At 39.8% G+C, this 19,708-nt stretch overlaps 1 protein-coding gene across 1 annotated transcript; it reads left to right on the top strand.

Annotated features, from left to right (window-relative positions):
- Window positions 1-1,656: 1,656 nt before the first annotated feature.
- LOC121858437 (7,8-dihydro-8-oxoguanine triphosphatase-like) lies at window positions 1,657-12,829 on the top strand. The gene is made up of 3 exons (XM_042354880.1): window positions 1,657-1,923; window positions 8,350-8,498; window positions 12,328-12,829. The coding sequence occupies exons 1-3, from the start codon at window positions 1,766-1,768 to the stop codon at window positions 12,501-12,503; spliced, it is 483 nt and encodes a 160-aa protein (XP_042210814.1). The 5' UTR covers window positions 1,657-1,765; the 3' UTR covers window positions 12,504-12,829.
- Window positions 12,830-19,708: the final 6,879 nt, after the last annotated feature.

The following is a 19,708-nucleotide window of genomic DNA, read 5'->3' as shown; positions in this document are numbered from 1 at the left end:
ATATTAATAAAAAAGATCGTGTACCACCTTTCCTTTAAGATAAGTATATTTAAATTTGCAATTAATTATGATGGAGAAAGTAGGGCGTGAGGCAGTGTATAGTACTGTAGTACTATAGACATCAGTAGGCATGTGGCAACTGCAAGTCTCCACACACTCCCTGCCCCCTGGGTACCCTCCCCTTTAGGATTAGACTAAACTAGTTTTAATTGGACAAAAACTCCAAATATATACTGTAATGGCAAAGAGTGACCTTGCATTTGGCTGGTTAAGGTAGAAGTTGTAATATAAACAAAATGTACTTTTGCCAAAATAAGCAAAGGTCAAAAGGTTCACCTATCACATTACTGATTACAAATAATAAGGGAAGAAGCTACCTGTAGGAGCATTGACTGGCGTAACTTGTTGAACTATAGGAAATGTGAATTCTTCCAATAAATTCATTGAGGATAAAGTAAATGATTTGAATTGGAAAATTTATTAAGATCAAGAACCCCCCAAAATAAATACAAATAAACCTAACCAAGAGGCACCCGTCAGAACTGAGAACAGAAGAGAATGATGTTGTTACCTTCTTCAGAAAAAAATACGTCGGCTGTTACTAAATATTATTCAATTTGTTTTAATAGTAATAAAGAAAACTAAGTTGGGTGCTCCCTGCTCAGTTATGCATATGACGTCTTGCTGTAGAGATGAGGATGTCTGTTGTCTGGCATCATGTACAATATCTCCACGTGAGACTCGGGAGGTCAGAGTGAAGGATACCTAGAAGGCTGAGTCAACTTCATTGGTATGAATAGAATTGTTCTCTGAAATTAGCATTAAAGTATCATAAACAGAATATTAATTTTATTTGATCTTGACATAGTATGATTTTTGTCGTTCTTCCTTAGGAAATTAGCCAATCTTCATTGTTATTTGCTAACCTACACTTGCTGTCTACAAATACCTTAACAACAGGGAACTATATACTTCAAAGAAACTGCAACCCCTTCTATCCTGATCAGTTTGACAGTGGCCACTATTCCTTCAACCCACCAATGAAGTGAGTAGCGATTCTTTCTCTCCAGGGTGAGAGTGAGAGTGGCCAGTCACCTGACCCTAGTTAATGACCTTCCTCCCGGCAGGAGCAGAACGGCAAGGAAATATTTAAAGAATTTCCGGAAGAGTGATGAATAATTTTCGGCATTGTTTGTGTAATTATGTATTTTCTTTGCTAGATCACCTGAAATTTAGGCACCCTAGTTTATTTCACCGATAATTTAAACACTGTAACCTAACCTAACCGAACCTAAACAGACACACGCCCATAATGCGTACAGTATAATTATGTTCATATGTGGTTATTGCATTGCATATGTGTATTATGTAATAAAATTGTTATTGATAGTTTTTTTGCTTTCTGTTTAATAGAGATAATATTTCTAAACGTAAAAATTCAACTGAATTGAGACTTGAATTTTAGATTTTTTCTGTTTCGTTGTCACCAGGAAATTGTTTGCAGAAAACCGTATGCACAAAGTTATTATCGTACATGAGACATCGTAGCAGACGACAGTCGTTATCAAATGCGTTCTGTATCACCGCGTCCTCGAATAAATGTTTTTCAACGAATACAGAGGAAATAGTGCATGAATCTTCATAGTTTTGATATATACAGTACTACGAAGGATATCTGAAATCAGTGTGTTTTGGCTAAAATGCTTGTATTATTTAGCAGATGTAGCATAACATATACATCGCGCATTCCCGCGCCAAATCAAAGATGACTGTGTACACAAGGAAGCTCTTTACCTTGGCTTTTATAAGGGAAGGAGACAAAGTTCTTCTCGGATTCAAGAAGCGAGGATTCGGCCAAGGAAGGTGGAATGCCTTTGGAGGTAAAGTGGAACCCGGTGAAACCACTGAAGAGGGAGCTATCAGGTTAGTCAATATTTTGTTCTAGTGAATCCATCCTTCCTGAGCAGTCCCGTTTTCTTTACTTTTATATTTTATATTCAGAAGGGACTAAGCTATACTGAGTGTCTCTTCCCTTATTGGTTAGGGGCACTTGTGTGTGTATATATATATATATATGTATATATATATATATATATATATATATATATATATATATATATATATATATATATATATATATATATATATATATATATATATACCAAATAAGAACATAAGAAAATAAGAAAATAAGGAGTCTGCAATAGGCCGGTTGGCCTGTGCATGGCAGCTCCTGTCGAGAGTTACTACCACTCTCTATCATCCATGAATCTATCCAGCCTCCTTTTGAAACTTTCCAGCTTTCCAGCACTTACTACAAAGTTGCTAAGCTTGTTCCACTCGTCCACCACCCTATTTGTAAACCAGTTCCTTCCTATCTCCACTCTATATATATATATATATATATATATATATATATATATATATATATATATATATATATATATATATATATACACACACGAAGTCTGTCCGGAAATTATCCAGCCAATTACTATTCAAAAAAAATATTGCTTACCTAGGACAATGGCGCCTTAGTCCTCTTCAAAGTACTCCCCTTGGGACCTCACACACTTCTCCCAGCGTCCCTTCCACTTTTCAAAACAGTCTGCAAAGTCCTCTTTCGGGATCTTCATCAGCTGCCTCGTCACATTCTCCTTAATCTCGTCCACGGTCTGAAATCTCCTCCCTTTCAATGGCGATTTTAGCTTGGAGAAAAGCCATAAGTCGCAGGGAGCCAAATCTAGGCTGTAGGGGGGCTGAGAGACCTGGGTGATGCGATGTTTTGCCAAAAAACCCTGCACGAGATGTGAAGAATAGGCAGGTGCATTGTCATGATGAAGTACTCAGTATAGGAGATGTAAACAGGGAAACCAGTTACCAGATGAACAACGATGTCATTGAGAAATCTGACTGCGAGAGAGATTTAGGAGTAATGATAAGTAGGAACCTTAAGCCAAGTAAACAATGTGTTTTTGCTCGTAATGACAAAAGACCTTCGATTTTGCTCAAACTGGTCAACTTTAGGAATTATCCCACCCCTGGACTTTTTGGGGGGTGGGGGGGGGGGTGACTCGAGGGATATTTTTTATTAAAAATACTAGTTTCATTTCTGCATCACTGTTGCCTCATATTCAGCCCATTTTGTCTATAAAACTCCTGGAGTAAAAATAAGTGCCTTAATTCCGCCCACCTTGGCTACCACTTTAGTAATTAATTCTTCAGGTGATCACCATTTATAAATTATTCTGTCATGTTCGGTGATCCCATTTATTTCATCTGTGCATTACCGTCCAATATGGCGGATGGGAAGTTTGATGACCACATGAAAAGAGCCCATAAAAACCCATGAAACAATACAATTTAGGTATGTAAAACTGACTAGATATTACGCCCACTCTTTATTTTATGAATATATTTCACATCAACAATATAAATATAATTAAATTCCAGCTTGAACTTTATTTTCCATCACAAACCTCGATATAAATCAGCCGAGCGTCTCCAGGCGACAGTGAGACTGGCCTCTTTTACGGTACCTTGGACTCATTTGTGTTTTGTTTGTTGTTCAACAATCGATTTTATTACAAGATTGAATCCTATGTATTACCAGTCTATACAGCTTATTGTTTAATTCAGTATAAATGAGTATGTAAGGATGCTAGAGGAGACCCAGCACAGGTAAGTCGCTCAGTAGTAGGGGATGTAACTCCCATGATTTCCACTACACTGCTTGTGTACTCGCTGGGTCTTATCCTCCATCTAGTGTGTAATACTGTATTAAGTACATGGCAAAATAGGTTACAGGATGAGCGGATACAATCAAAATATTTTTCACAGTACATTATTTATTATAGTACTGTAATGATTTTATTGTGTCCACAAGTGGTTCAGTCCCGCTAATGGAGGTGGAGGAATGAGGTAGGCAGGCAGGCAGGCAAGGTGAATGGCCATGAGGTGTGGAGCGTGAACACGACCACCGTAGTGAACATTGTGCCGACACCAACAGCCAGGGATGATGAACGAGAAGACTCACATTGCTAGGATTATAATATTTTGTATAAGGCAGGAAAAAATACAGAGTTGGAGTTACTAAATACTTGAAACAGTGTGATCGACACTAAACCAAATGCAGTAACTAAAATTGACGAATAACGCTACGTGGATTACAGAGAAAAGAAGACTGGATGTTTTGGAGACAAATCCTTGGTACATGAGAGAGGAATAAGGACTCATGGCTAGTGGTGTGGTAGAGGGTGGGGTGATACAGAGGTGGAGGGTGTGGTATTGTAATTTAGGGCTGTGGTGGAGGGTGTAATGGTGGTGGTGATGATGTAGGGCTGTGGTAATTGTGGCTAGTGTGGTGGTGCGGTGAGAGGGAGAGGAGAGCGAAGCAGCCGAAGCATGAATTACGGTACTAGACTAGTGTTGGCGTCGGTGAGGGTTGGTTGGGAGGGAAAAACGGTGACAGAGGGTGGCCTATTTGGGAATAAAGGGAAGTCATTGGAATGGGCGGGGGTCAGTAACAGTGTACTGCATGGATGGTAATGGAGGATGCGTTGTGATAAAGAGGGCTGCTGGCTTGAGCTGAGGGCTGGGGTAGTGTGAGTCTCTAGGTTATTGGGGAGTCTCTCTCTCTCTCTCTCTCTCTCTCTCTCTCTCTCTCTCTCTCTCTCTCTCTCTCTCTCTCTATCTCTCTCTTCGTATGCATGTATTTGGTGGTATTAATTGTATATTTTATGTTTGCATGTGTGTGAATTTATGCAAGTGTTTATATGCTTGAGTGTTTTTTTGAGAGCTCGCTTAAGTATGTGAACATGCATCTTTGTGCGTGTTTTATGCGGGGGAGTTAAGTGTGTGTGTGTGTGTGTGTGTGTGTGTGTGTGTGTGTGTGTGTGAGAGAGAGAGAGCATGTAAATTTTCATGTGTAACTGTAAGTACAGTATGTTTGCAAGTGTGAGAGAGCCAATAAGACTGCGTATTTGTGTGTGTGTGCGTGTGTGGACGGCGGCAACAGCTGGTTAGTTCACCGTGTGGGAACTTGATAATTTCTTCCACATCTGTGTTGGTGAGGTTAACTGTGCACTGTCACCGTTATCCCCAGCGGTCTCTCTCTCTCTCGTTTTTGTCGTTATTCTATCTTCTGTCCACATCGTCTCACTCTTATTACTTAAATTTTATCCTAGATGAAGGCTTCTGGCCAAATTATAACTGTGTTCATCAGCTTTTGTAACACCAGCCTGGCACCAGAGCAAGCAGTCTAGTTGCTCCAAGGTCTATTCTCTATAGAATAGATCTTGGGTGACTCTACTGTGTAATTTACTCGGGTCTTGAGATTATCATATGCGGCGTCCTGATATGCATAGTGCTTGTCCCTACGTTTTTCTCTGGTACAGGTTGAAACGTTTTAAGACTTGACTTCCAGTTCCTAGTAACCCGTTATGTGCTTCCTTAACCAGCATTAAGTTTGTCTGTCTTGTCTGTATAATGAAATGTGTCGTGACAAAACTTTATTTACTCTACATCTTGTTCTGGTCTGTTAAGTTTTAGTAACACTGCATTTATAGTGGATCACCTGAAGATTAGCCCCAGCTTAAGACTAGCCTAACCTAACCTAGAGTCCCTATATGCTGAGAGTAGCGGCATAGAGGGTCCTGGAAAATTGACCCCATGATCACTGAGCGCTATTTTCGTTTCTATCCGTGCACATCAGTCACCATCAGCCCATTGCTCTGGATAGATGGATGAGTTATTTTCAGCCAAAAGGCTAAAAATGTAGTTACATAATTGTGGGTGTCACTTGATTGACAAATAATATAAAAGTAACACAAGTGATACAAATATAATAATAAGTGTGGAGAAGGTCATTCAACAGGGAATTTCAACAAAATAGTGTAAAAGTAAGAGGTCATGATCATGTAGACTGTGAGGTCATGGTCATGTAGACTGTGAGGTCATGGTCATGTAGACTGTGAGGTCATGGTCATGTAGACTGTGAGGTCATGGTCATGTTGACTGTGAGGTCATGGTCATGTAGACTGTGAGGTCATGATCATGTAGACTGTGAGGTCATGATCATGTAGACTGTGAGGTCATGGTCATGTAGACCGTGAAGTCATGATCATGTAGACTGTGAGGTCATGGTCATGTAGACTGTGAAGTCATGATCATGTAGACTGTGAGGTCATGGTCATGTAGACTGTGAAGTCATGATCATGTAGACTGTGAGGTCATGGTCATGTAGACTGTGAGGTCATGGTCATGTAGACTGTGAGGTCATGGTCATGTAGACTGTGAGGTCATGGTCATGTAGACTGTGAGGTCATGGTCATGTAGACTGTGAGGTCATGGTCATGTAGACTGTGAGGTCATGATCATGTAGACTGTGAGGTCATGGTCATGTAGACTGTGAGGTCATGGTCATGTAGACTGTGAGGTCATGGTCATGTAGACTGTGAGGTCATGGTCATGTAGACTGTGAGGTCATGGTCATGTAGACTGTGAGGTCATGATCATGTAGACTGTGAGGTCATGGTCATGTAGACTGTGAGGTCATGATCATGTAGACTGTGAGGTCATGGTCATGTAGACTGTGAGGTCATGGTCATGTAGACTGTGAAGTCATGATCATGTAGACTGTGAGGTCATGGTCATGTAGACTGTGAGGTCATGATCATGTAGACTGTGAGGTCATGGTCGCCATGGAGCTGTGAGGTCATGGTCATGTTGACTGTGAGGTCATGTGGTCATGTAGACTGTGAGGTCATGGTCATGTTGACTGTGAGGTCATGGTCATGTAGACTGAGGTCATGGTCACATGTAGACTGAGGTCATGGTCATGTAGACTGTGAGGTCATGGTCATGTAGACTGTGAGGTCATGGGCTGAGATCTCGTGGTCATGTAGCAGACTGTGAGTCATGGTCATGCAGAGTGTGTGAGGTCATGGGCTGAGATCATGGTCATGTGAACTGAGGTCATGGTCATGTTATTGACTTTGAGGTCATGGTCATGTAGACTGTGAGGTCATGGTCACGTAGACTGTGAGGTCATGGTCATGTTGAGCGTGAGGTCATGGTCATGTAGACTGTGAGGTCATGGTCATGTAGACTGTGAGGTCATGTAGACTGAGGTTATGGTCATGTAGACTGAGGTCATGGTCATGTAGACTGAGGTCATGGTCATGTAGGCTATGAGGTCACAGTGTACATAACCTCACAGTCTACATGACCATGACCTCACAGTCTACGTGACCATGACCTCACAGTCTACATGACCATGACCTCAGTCTGCATGACCATGACCTCAGTCTGCATGACCTCACAGTCTGCGTGACCATGACCTCACAGTCTACATGACCATGACCTCAGTCTGCATGACCATGACCTCACAGTCTACATAACCATGGCCTCACAGTCTACATGACCATGACCTCACAGTACATGACCATGACCTCACAGTCTACATTACCATTGACCTTGGTCTACATGAACATGACCTCACAGTAGAGGGTAGAGTAACTTCCACAGGTTTTTGCGTATGGTGCTCAACAAGAAGTTGGTTCAATTGTTTACGCAGCAGTAACGTAGAAGAAGCAGTGATTGTGTTCACGGATAATGGATAATTAAGCACTGTGGCTGTCGAGTTACCCTTTCTTCCTGCCAGATCATTAACTTTTAATGATCTTTTGATATTTGACTTCATTTACGGCCATTGTATTACATTACCTCTTGGGCTTTGGGTATGAACAGCCTCGATATCTTGTGATCGGCATTTATAATCATTATTATTATTAATATTATTATTGTTATTACATTATTATAATTTTTATTATTATTATTATTATTATTATTATTATTATTATTATTATTATTATTATAATTATTATTTTTATTGTTATTATTTAACTTATGACTGAAACCTGGTTCTGTGATATTGTGTGTCCGTTTAACATTTTTGTTTCGGGTACATGTGTTCTATCCATAAACAGTACTGTAGTATGCTGTATATATCGTTTAGTTATTAAGTTACTGTCTCATGGGGTAGACGTGTGTTGCCTGCCTCACCCAGGTCACTGTGAGCTTCGGGGAAAAATATTATTATTACCTGTTTTACACAGTCTCCTGTGGAAATAAAGGTAATTTTAGTGCACATTCTGTTTTACAGAGTGATGATAAAAGACAGATGTAATTTAGATGTGCAGCCATATACAATTGCCAAGACGGGATCATTATGTACTGTTTATAGTATTCTTGTTCTTATTACTGTACTTTTATGTTTATGAATTTCAAGTAATTTGTTGTCATTATGAGAAGGTTTAGAAATATTATTGAAAAAAAAAATGTTTTCAGGGAAGTGCGGGAGGAGGCAGGTGTGGAGGTAGTTGGAGGTGTGGAGAAAGTTGGGGAGTTGGAGTTCACTTTCGAAGGCGACACAACCCTGATGCATGTCATAGTGTACCACGCCCGAGGCTACACTGGCACGCCCACGGAGAGTGAAGGTACAGTACTGGTGTCAGAATGCAAATACTGATTTTTGTAACAATTATTGGAGTATATTTGTTGGTACTGTTGTGTTAGTGTTTGTATTTGTGTGAGTGAAAGTGATGGTGTCAGAGTGCACCTTCTTTAGCTATGTCCTCATTTTATTTTATTTTATTTTTTTTTTTACGGGGATTAGCCCACCCGGGTACAGGTCACTGGCCCACATCGGGGCCTGGGGGGCGAAAATGTAATAATAATAATAATTAATAATAATAATAATTCATACTAAATAAAATTTATAATAAAAAAAATTAAAATAAAATAAAATAATAGTAATAATAATAATAATAACAACACTGTAATAATAATGATAATAATAATCATGATAATGATAATAATAATAATAATAATAATAATAATAATAATAATAATAATAAAGAACCATAAAAAACTACAAAAATGAAAAAAAAAATCACTAGTGAGAAACAATATACGGTATGTGTGTATGTATGTTGTGTTGTCAATAGTACGAGAAACAATTTAGACCCTGCAATTGTGTGTAAATGAGGCAGAAAGTCAGATCAGCAACCTGGAACTTGGCCACAATTTTCGTGATGCCATATTGACAGCAGTGTCTACCATTAGACAGCACATTAAGCTTCCAATATCTTCCCAGGCGGTAGTACCTCCCTGTTTGGTAGCTGCCATGCACCTACTACCTAACAAGGTAGGTGAAAGAAATTATCAGTGATAGCACTGTACTTTGATCATGTTTAAAGTTATGGTCTTTTATGAATACAAAGACAAAATCAGGAGATGGGATGCCTAATTAGATTCTCCCGGGACACACCTTGTATACCCAGCTGTGACTTAGTATCTAACTTAAGGCTGGGGAAGTGAAGGCGGCTGACCACTCTACCTCCTTATATAAGGAAAGTTTTGTGCAGTGAGCTGTATCTGTACTTCCACTATGAGACTGTAGTGGACGTCTCCCCTACAACTGCGTAGCTGCATGCCACCTGCTACGTCTTCCCTAGCAACCAAACGAGCGGCCCAGGGGGAGGCGTCACCAGATGTCACAGTATCCTAGCAACTGAGTCAAAAGACCGGCTACTTCCCGGGGTTTCCCAGGTTGACTCACGGATGACTCACGGCTGCTGGGTATATAAGCTCTGTCTCTCCATTGAGATTCATTCTGGCCTCACTTCTTGAACACGCAACACCTCCTCCTCCGCCACTGCCTGGCGGCCCTCGCTTCTCCTCCGCCTGCCTGGCGGTCCTCGCTCCCGCCGGCGAGCGTGGCGACCCACCAGCTGTCCTTCTCTGAGCGTCCTCACCAACCAGCTCTCTCATTCTGCTCTCGGTTCCTGAACACGCAACACCTCCTCCAAGCAAGCTCCTCGCTGTCCCGTTCTCATTCAACCTGGAGGCCAGCAACAGGCAACATCTTCTCTAACGAAGCTCCTGCACCTCTACCTCCTTCAACACGCTACTCACCGAACGTGCCTACTGAGCAGCTCCTCACCACACGGCACCTCCAGCACCAGACTGTCTATCATATAACTTATATTATACAAGAAAACCACCTTAGAGTTTCCATCCATCCTGAGTGCTAGACAACATTATATCACGAAACCCTATAAGACCCTCTTCCTCTTTTCAATGTTAAGATGGAGCAATAATACCAAAATAGTGGTGCAGCCATTACAGCTGAGAAAATACTTTAGTCACACTGTACACTCACTAACAGCATGTACGCAAAATAGATTTACATCAGATGTCTTCACATGTTTATTCCAAGAGGCACATCTAGTTATTACAGCGGATATACAGCAGAGTGAAATTTTTCAACCAGTGTAAAATGACTAAGACTGAACCCATAATTGTGTGGCAGTAGTGAATCACTTATATATATATATATATATATATATATATATATATATATATATATATATATATATATATATATATATACATAACCACAAGGAAAGAAGAAAACACGAAGTTCCCAAGCGCTTTCGTGTAATTCACATCTTCAGGGTTATCAGCATATACCTGGATCACGCGCACCTACAGTGATTTACTTGCATATATATATATATATATATATATATATATATATATATATATATATATATATATATATATATATATATATATATATATATATATATAGAGAGAGAGAGAGAGAGAGAGAGATTTTTTTTTATAGCCCACCAGGGCACAGGTCAATGACCCACATCAGGGCATGGGGGCGAAAATATAATAATAATAATAATAATAATAATAATGATAATAATAATAATAATAATAATAATAATAAAAGACCATAAATAAAAAAAAATAAAAATAAATCACAAGAGAGAAACGATATACATTATGTATGTTGTGTTGTCAAAGTAAGAGAAACAATTGAGACCCTGCAATTTTGTGTAAATGGGGCAGAAAATCATATCAGCAACCTGGGTCTTGGTCACAATATTTGTGATACCATATGGCAGCAGGGTCTACCATTAGACAACACACTGCGCTTCCAATATCCTTCCAATATCCTATCAGGCGGTAGTACCTTCCGATAGCTGCCCACTACCTGCTACCTACTGAACCTTCATGATTTACTGGGATAAGAAGAAATTTCATCGGTTGAATTTTGATAACGTCATAAATCCTATCATTAATCTTTTGCACGCAATTTTGTTAGCTTTGTACAAAACTATCTTAAATATGAATATAAACGTTACCACCAACAGTGTTCATGGCCTAGTATGGAATGCAGATAGGGATGTGGGGTATGAGATTGTTTGGTTCACACTCAGGATGGGATGGAGAAAGGAAACTCACAATGTGCTCTCTATATACATGTTGTATTGGATGTACAATGCAGCTTGGTGCTGGGAAGGCAGCATGGTTACAAGCGTGATGTAGAGAGAGCTGGTTGGTGAGACATCATGTCGGAAGTCGCGGGGAGGTAGGCGTGGCTTAGCAGTTGACCCCCGCTCCGTGGTGTATGGCGGCGCTGGTTGACCTAGACCACGAGGCATACACTGGGGAATTGGTGGGGTCGGCTAGGCAGCGACAAACAGCGTTTGTAGGGGAGAATTCCACTACAGGGACTATCATTGTTCCAGAAACATTTACCTTTTATAAGACTATGGTGATAAGGACTTTTTCTTTAAAATAAACGTCGTGCATTCAACTCTGTTACAGTGGGGAGTTCATTCCATGCTCTGTAGTGCTTGTTATTGAATTGAATGCAAGGATGAAATATTGATGAAATGATCAAATATTCGTTATACGCCTATTATTTTATTCAGAATATAGTCAAGCGCACACTAGAGAAAGTGTGCCCCAATGGTATTGTATATTGTATACTTACCTTCGCTCATTGTGTAAGTCAACGTTGGGACCATAATTAGTGTGAGTACTGTACTTACGTGCAGGCGCAAATGCAAGAGTCTTGGCTGCAAAAATTGCAACGTCGACATTTTAGCTTTCATTCTTTATTTTTAAGGCAGAGATTTGATACTTAGATTAATTTTTCATATAAAATACTTTTCAATCTACCAATTACTGGCTGCCATAGTGACTTATAGGCAAAGTGCTTTGCTGTAGAATGAGATTTCAAAGTTCAATTTATTTGTTTACTGTTTATATTTTACATTTACCTTTTATAGTACATCCAAAATATGCACCACAAAGTATTGCTTTTATAATTTCTTAACCTTAATTCTCTAGGTTTTGTAAAATTTTAATGATCATATCAAATACCAATATTCTCTGTAATCAACCTTTTCTGTGTTATTATTTAAGCTATTATTAATTCTTTACTGGTGCACGTCATTTCAGAGATGAAGCCACAGTGGTTCAACGTGGATAATATTCCCTATACTAAGATGTGGCCGGACGATGAACTGTGGTACCCAATATATCTACGGGGTGGAAAGTTCCGCGGGGCCTTCCATTTCCGGGGCTATGACCAGATACTGTCACAGAAGTTGGAAGAGGTACAAACACTGTCTTAATTGACGTGGAAGTATTTGTTTCTCATTTTCTGGACCCAGTCCATGATGTCACGTTGTGCCGTGATAGAGAAGAGGCAGAATGAGAGTGAAAGGTCACAGCAGCATAATTTCAGGAAGCTTTGAAGACTGAACTGCCATGCATATAATGAAACAAGAAAGATGGATAATAAATAGAAACCTTAGATAATTAAGCAGTTGTTTGAAGAAAAGTGAGTACAATTTAAAGTTATATACTCTAGATGATTGAGGAGGTAATTAATATATGAATAATCATTTACTGTATATTGCATATTGTGAACAAATCATTGGCGTTATAACCAGTCACTGATGGCATGAATAATGAATATTATTGTGCTAAGAAGGGTTTTATTCTAATCCAGATCTCCTATGTAAAAGATATCACGTCATTTTGTACTCCTACACTTTCAGGATTTATTATGAGTAATCCTACTTACACCGTAGTTATATTGGGCAAAGTTTAGCTCAAGTGGAGACATACTTTTCTGAGTGATGCTCACAGTTTACAGTTGTACTAATAACGATATGTTTTTCTACCAAAAATTGTTATTAAAAATAATTGAAGATATATTCAACTACGAAAATCTTGACTTTTAACCAGATGTCTGGTGATGTTATTGGGGAGAGTGAGGAAACTTTCTTACTACTTACTGCATATTGCAGGCTGGCCAAATTGACTGGTGGCAAAATACAATATTGAAATTTAACTTGAGGCGTGATGGGATGTTATCAATTGTTACCCATGTCAGGCAGTTAATATAACATGTACTGAACACATTTCAGGTAGATGACACTCAATTTAAGCCTTTATGCGTTTATTAAACGAAAAACAAAATGACCACCCAAGACATATTTGACAGATTTCAATAAAATCTGATATCTCTTGAACTAAACAAGCTAACCTCATGAAATTTGGTATGAGAAAGGCTTTTAATAATTTACAAAGGCACCGGAAATAAAATATTTCCAAAATGATTTAAACAAACACAAAATGGCTGTCCGAGCCCATTTCCTCTTTTTAAACTTGATATCTCTGAAAATATACAATCTAATTTCATGAGATTTGGCATGTATGAATATTTTAATAAACTAGAAAGGCAATATATATATATGATAACCACAAGGAAACAAGAAAAAACGAAGTTCCCAAGCGCTTTCGTGTAATTCACGTCTTCAGGGGTGAGTACAGACTAAGGAGAAATACTTGACAAGGCTAATATACAGTATACAGTAGAGGAGAGTGAGATCAAGTCCCTAGGGGACCGTTGGTGTCCACAATGGTCCTGTCATTAGGCAGTGACCCTACTAAACTTCATAAGCACAGCAGCTGTCGGTAGTGAGGTCATAGGGTAAGATGACCCAACCTTCTCACCTGGTTACAAATCTTCTTAATTACAAAATTATCCAGTTTGTACATACCATTACTCAAATTCATGTTGACGAATTCGGCATGTTTAATGAGACTGGATTCTATAATGTTCCTACTGACAATTGAATTACAAGGTAATATTGAGGAGGCATTATCCCAGTCAATGCAATGCTTCTCTCTCATATGAACGAACAGAGCATTGGATTCCTGGCCTGTCCTAACTCTATATTTATGCTGTTTAAGTCTAGTTACAAGATCTTTACCTGTCTGGCCTTAGTAGAACATATTACATTCCTTGCAAGGAACCTTGTAAATGCAGCCGCCTGCATTGTTGGGGGAGTTCTTGATTAACAATATCTTCCCAGGCAGTAGTACCTCCCTGTTTGGTAGCTGCCTACTACCTACTATAGAGAGGATTGTGGTGGTGGCAATTTTTCAGGTTCCTTTGTACCTTTGATGAACATCGTGTAACTAATATCACTGATATTTGTGTCATTTCTGTTCGAGGAGTGGAGTCTGCAGATGAATTCTACGTTTTGCTGTGTCGTTTCATTCAGAGCAACACGTAAGAACATAAGAACATAAGAATAGAGGAAACTGCAGCGGGCCTATTGGCCCATACTGGGCAGCCCCGTTTACACCCAACCCCTATTGCTCATATAAGCATCCAACCTATGTTTGAAGCTATTCAGCGTATTCGAGTTAATGATGATATTTGGTAACTTGTTCCATTCATCCACTACTCTGTTTCCAAACCAGTGTTTACCTATTTCACGCCTAAATCTAAATTTATCTAATTTAAAACCATTGTTACGAGTTCGCTCCTGGTTGGATAGTTTGAGTACCTTTGTAATGTCCCCTTTGTTTAGCCCTGCCTTCCACTTATACACCTCTATCAGGTCGCCCCTCACTCTACGTCTCTCGAGGGAGTGCAAATTAAGATGCTTTAACCTGTCTCTATACTCAAGGTTCCTAATGCCGGGATTAGTCTTGTCATTCTCCTCTGAATTCTTTCCAAGGATTCTATATCCATTCTGTAATACGGTGACCAGAACTGAACTGCGTAATCCAGGTGTGGTCTCACAAGAGCAAGATACAGTTTTAGGATGACCTCGCTAGTCTTGTAACTAACACTCCTTTGTATGAACCCAAGTACTTTATTAGCCTTTATGAGCAAAAACACATTGTTTACTTGGCTTAAGGTTCCTACTTATCATTACTCCTAAATCTCTCTCGCAGTCGGATTTCTTTATGGCATCGTTGTTCATCTGGTATCTGGTTTCCCTGTTTACATCTCCTATACTGAGTACTTTACATTTGTCCACGTTGAATTTCATCTGCCATTTTTCAGACCATTCGAAAAATTTGTTTAGATCTTCCTGTAGTTTTGCTGAGTCCTCGTCAGATTTAATAACACGTCCTATTTTAGTGTCATCAGCAAATTTACTTATGTTGCTGTCTATGCCGATATCTATGTCGTTTATGTATATAATAAATAATAATGGTCCAAGTACTGAGCTTTGGGGAACTCCACTTGTGACGTTGCTCCAATGGAACTTAGTGCCGTTAATGCTCACTCGCTGTTTCCTGTCCTGTAACCACGCCCTAATCCATTTAAGGATGTTACCTTTGATGCCATGAGCTTCTACCTTTCTAATTAGTCTTTCGTGGGGACTCTGTTGAAGGCTTTGCTAAAGTCGAGATATACCACATCATAATTGTGCCCCTCGTCCACCGATTCGAAAACTGATGAAAAGAATGTTAATAGATTAGTTAGGCAAGAACGTCAATTTGTGAAGCCATGCTGGGAATCATTGATCAATCGGTGCTTCTCCAGGTGATTTCGAATAGAGTTTGAAATGATTGCTTCCAGTAATTTGCCTACTATTGATGTTAGACTGATTGGGCGGTAGTTAGAGGATAGTGATCTATCTCCCTTCTTGAAAATTGGAATTACATTCGCTATCCTCCAGGATTCTGGTACTACACCTGTTTTTAAGGACATGTTAAACAACTTTGCTAAGGGCATACTAAGCTCTTCCTTACATTCCTTTAATACTCTGGCAAATATCTCATCGGGACCATGTGACTTATTAGGCTTTAGTTTGTCTATTTGCTTACTAACATCGTTACTAGTCACGACTATCTCGCTTAATTTGTTTTCTTCACTATCTCTGAATAGAGTCGGTGCCTCGGGTATCATGTTTAAATTTTCGGTGGTGAAAACTGTTGAAAAATATTTATTCAAATTATTGCTCATTTCTCTGTCGTTTATCAGTGAGCTCGCCGGTGTCTGACCGTATTGGTCCAATCTTTTCTCGTGTTTTAGTTTGATACATTTGGTAGAATCCTTTGGGGTTTGTCTTCGCCTCCCTTGCTATCCTTACCTCATTATTCCTCTTTGCTTTCCTTATCTCGGTTTTAACCCTACTCGCCAATACCCTATAATAGTCCCGGAGGTGAATTTCGCCACGATTTATCCTTCTACCTATAGCCTTCCTTTGGCCAATGATGTTATCGTGAGTTTCTTTTCTCACTTCCATCCTGAGTGCGAGATCTCCTCCATGTACGTATGTATGTGAGCCAAACAAAGAGAAATTTGACTACATGATTAGTGGGTCCCATATTTTTTACCTGACTTAACATGACTAGTTACGTCGCCCTTTCTTTTAAGCTCCTTTTGTGTGTGTGGTTATGTTGGTGTGCGGATTAGTGGATGTAATTTTTATGACCTGACTTCATGTTTCGTAAGGTCATCCTGTGTACTTAAGCCTCTCTCGGTCCTTGTAATTCAGTTGCCTCTGAAGATGTCTTGAATAAAGACGAAATCTAAGGTGCTCCATTGTTTCCCTTTTTCCTGTGTGATTTTATCAAGATTTATCGCAAACACGTTTTCATTGTGGATCTACATGATATATATATATATATATATATATATATATATATATATATATATATATATATATATATATATATATATATATATATATATATATATATATATATGTATATATATGTATATATATTTCAGTTGCCTCTGAAGATGTCTTGAATAAAGACGAAAGCTAATGTACTCCGTTGTTTCCATTTTCCCGTGTGATTTTATCAAGATATGTATATATATATATATATATGTGTAATGAGACAAATCTCACAAGAAGAAGATTACATATAGGTAGAATATTGATAGTATAAGAGTATAAAAGAGAGGAAGATTTTGGTAGCGTGGCCGTGATAGTTATTTACACTTATCGTATGTTATACGTCAATACACATCTATTACGTCTTAAGGGCGACTTCTCAAACACCGCTTCGTTACAACTCTTTATTAATTACGAACATGACATGGACACATTAATAACACCTTCTATTGAAGTTACTAGGATATTATATTTACGTTACTAGGACATCATATTACGTTACTAGACACTCTGATTCTCGGACACGAACATGAAATGAATACACTTCCCACGTAAGTAACTCATCCCATGGAAAGCTCTGACAAACACTCACGTGACCTAGGGGAGGCCTAGCAGGGAGACTGCTTAGCTGGAACACTGGTGTCGGGAGGGCGCCTGCTTAGCTGGGACACCGGAGGGAAGTCTCGGTCCTGACCGGAGGCGACTTGCCTCCGGCCTCTGACTTCTCTCGAGCAGGCCTGGTGGTGTAGTAGCTGGCCACCTTGTTACAAGACAACTACTTCTCTGCGAATCCTCGAGGGAGGACCAGGACGTCCTATATATTGGGAAGCGAGCCGTCAGGTTCAGCTGGCCTGGGGGGCGGCGAAGGGTCTCTTTACATTTTGACCCCGCAAATGTGCGGTCAGGCCTGGACTTTTTCAGAACTATCTGGGAAAGTCATCAGGTGGGGCCATGTGTATATTGGGAGAGCAACCGTGAGAGTTCCCCTCCACTTGACTTCCCAAACGTCGGGTCAGACTGGAGTTTCTGAGATGTAAGGAGAAGTCGTCAGGTGGGGCCGTGTAACACGAGAGGCCTTGAGTTGGGTTCCAAGGGTTACAAGTGACCTGGCTAATTGTGAGGTCAGGTCTGGACTTCTTTCTGCGGTGTAGGTTATTGTATATTGGGAGAGAGTCGGCTGGTGCCTTCTTACATGTGTGACATGGGAGGGGGAGCTAGTTGGTTTACAATCCTTGGTCAACCGCAGAGTTACCCTATACTTTTGCCCTCGGCTAATGTCCGGTCAGACTGGAGTTTCTGAGATGTAAGCTGTGGTCTGACAACCCCTCACTACACCTCCCGCCAAGACCAAAGCTTACATGCTCAGAGAACTGATGACACATTTAAAGTAGACAGTAACATCATGTGCAGTATCTAATATAGTCCCTCAGGCGATAATGCATCCTTACATTTTACAAATAATAACCCTAGAGATGTATGTTTTTCTACTGGCATAGTTTGATCTGACAAAGCTTACTATACCTCCCGCCAAGATTAAAGCTTCTATGACAGGAGAAAAAAATAAAATACATACACAGTAAGTGAACATAGAGTGATCTAAAGATCCTTCATATCTAGCATAGTGTCCGAGGCAAACTTGCAAATCACATTCTACAAACAAAAACAGGTGTTACATTGCCTAACCAGGCCGTGTCAAAATAATAATTCATCTCAGTCAGTAAATGGCTACAACATTGTGTTTGGTAATACAAAACATTGATCAAATGAACTCATAGAAAAAGTGACTAATCTTTTTAAAAAAACATTCTTTGTAGTACATGTTAACAAAAATCAGAGAATTAAATACAAAATACAAAATGCTCCTACTTCACATGTTAGGGTGTTATATCTTTTTATTACACATCAGCAACATCAACAACATCAGTACATTTGTTGGGTTCAGCATGGCTCAAGTCCTCCATCCAGCTGGTATCTGAAAATAAGGAATGCTGGCAGCACAACAACGGTAGTCGATTGGTCCTTTTGATTATCCACCTTGTCATCGTCGACTTTCTTCTGATGTCAGCACAGCGTCTCTTCTGTCTTCACATAGCACGTTTTTCTTTCTTCAATACCGCACTTTGTAGGTCGTGTCACCACATCTGACTTCTTCTCACTTCCTCCTGGTTTCTATCCTATTCCAGATGATTTTTCTGTTCACCTGTTCTTCCTCTACGTTTAGAGCCTTTTCATATTCCAGACGATTTTTCTGCTCGTCTGCGTTTCTTTATACATCTTCGTTTTCCGTCATATTCCAGATGAATTTTTCTGCTTCATCTGCATTTCTTCTCTGCAACATCATCATTTTCAACATATTCCAGACGATTTTCTGTTCATCTGCCGTCGGCCCTCTCCGGCTGGGATGAAGCCGGTCCACTGTTTGGGCTGTCGTCTCATTAGATAACTCGTAAGGCAGGTTCCGCGGACCAGGCCTCGCCCTCCGTACGTGAGTGTCGGCGAGACCAAAGACCGTCCTGTCTTACACCTTCCACAGTGGTGAATCCCTCCCTGGCTGGGCTCACCAGGGTTCGTTGTGTGGCACTTCATTCCACACTCCTTAACTTCCTAGTAGAAAAATATAAACTCTTCTTAATCCTAGACCAGGTAGGACTTGAAAGAAGTGGGGGTGGTGCGTGGCGGGTGTGGTGCTGCATTCCTCACGCTGCATTCTTCACGCTGCTACTTCTCTTCTTATATGTGCTGTGGACGGATTCCGGCTAGCCATGGGGCGGTACTGTGTGTGACATTTGACAGAAACAATCCTAAAGGGATGATGGATTAGTTGGAAGTGCATTCGCAAAAAAAAAAACAGATATTTACTTTATAAGTTACGTCAATGTTTGGTAACTATTATTTCC

The sequence above is a fragment of the Homarus americanus genome, unplaced genomic scaffold (genome assembly GCF_018991925.1).
Source record: "Homarus americanus isolate GMGI-L3 unplaced genomic scaffold, GMGI_Hamer_2.0 scaffold57980, whole genome shotgun sequence".
In the NCBI taxonomy this organism is placed as follows: Eukaryota; Metazoa; Arthropoda; class Malacostraca; order Decapoda; family Nephropidae; genus Homarus; species Homarus americanus.
The sequence above is the reverse complement of the archived record's forward strand: the minus strand, read 5'-3'. Positions and strand labels throughout refer to the sequence as shown.

Coding starts and splice junctions, on each gene's coding strand:
- LOC121858437 (XM_042354880.1), top strand. CDS start 1,766: ATGACTGTGTACACAAGGAAGCTCTTTACCTTGGCTTTTATAAGGGAA. Junction 1,924..8,349: donor ACTGAAGAGGGAGCTATCAG/GTTAGTCAATAT, acceptor AAATGTTTTCAG/GGAAGTGCGGGAGGAGGCAG. Junction 8,499..12,327: donor CACGCCCACGGAGAGTGAAG/GTACAGTACTGG, acceptor ACGTCATTTCAG/AGATGAAGCCACAGTGGTTC.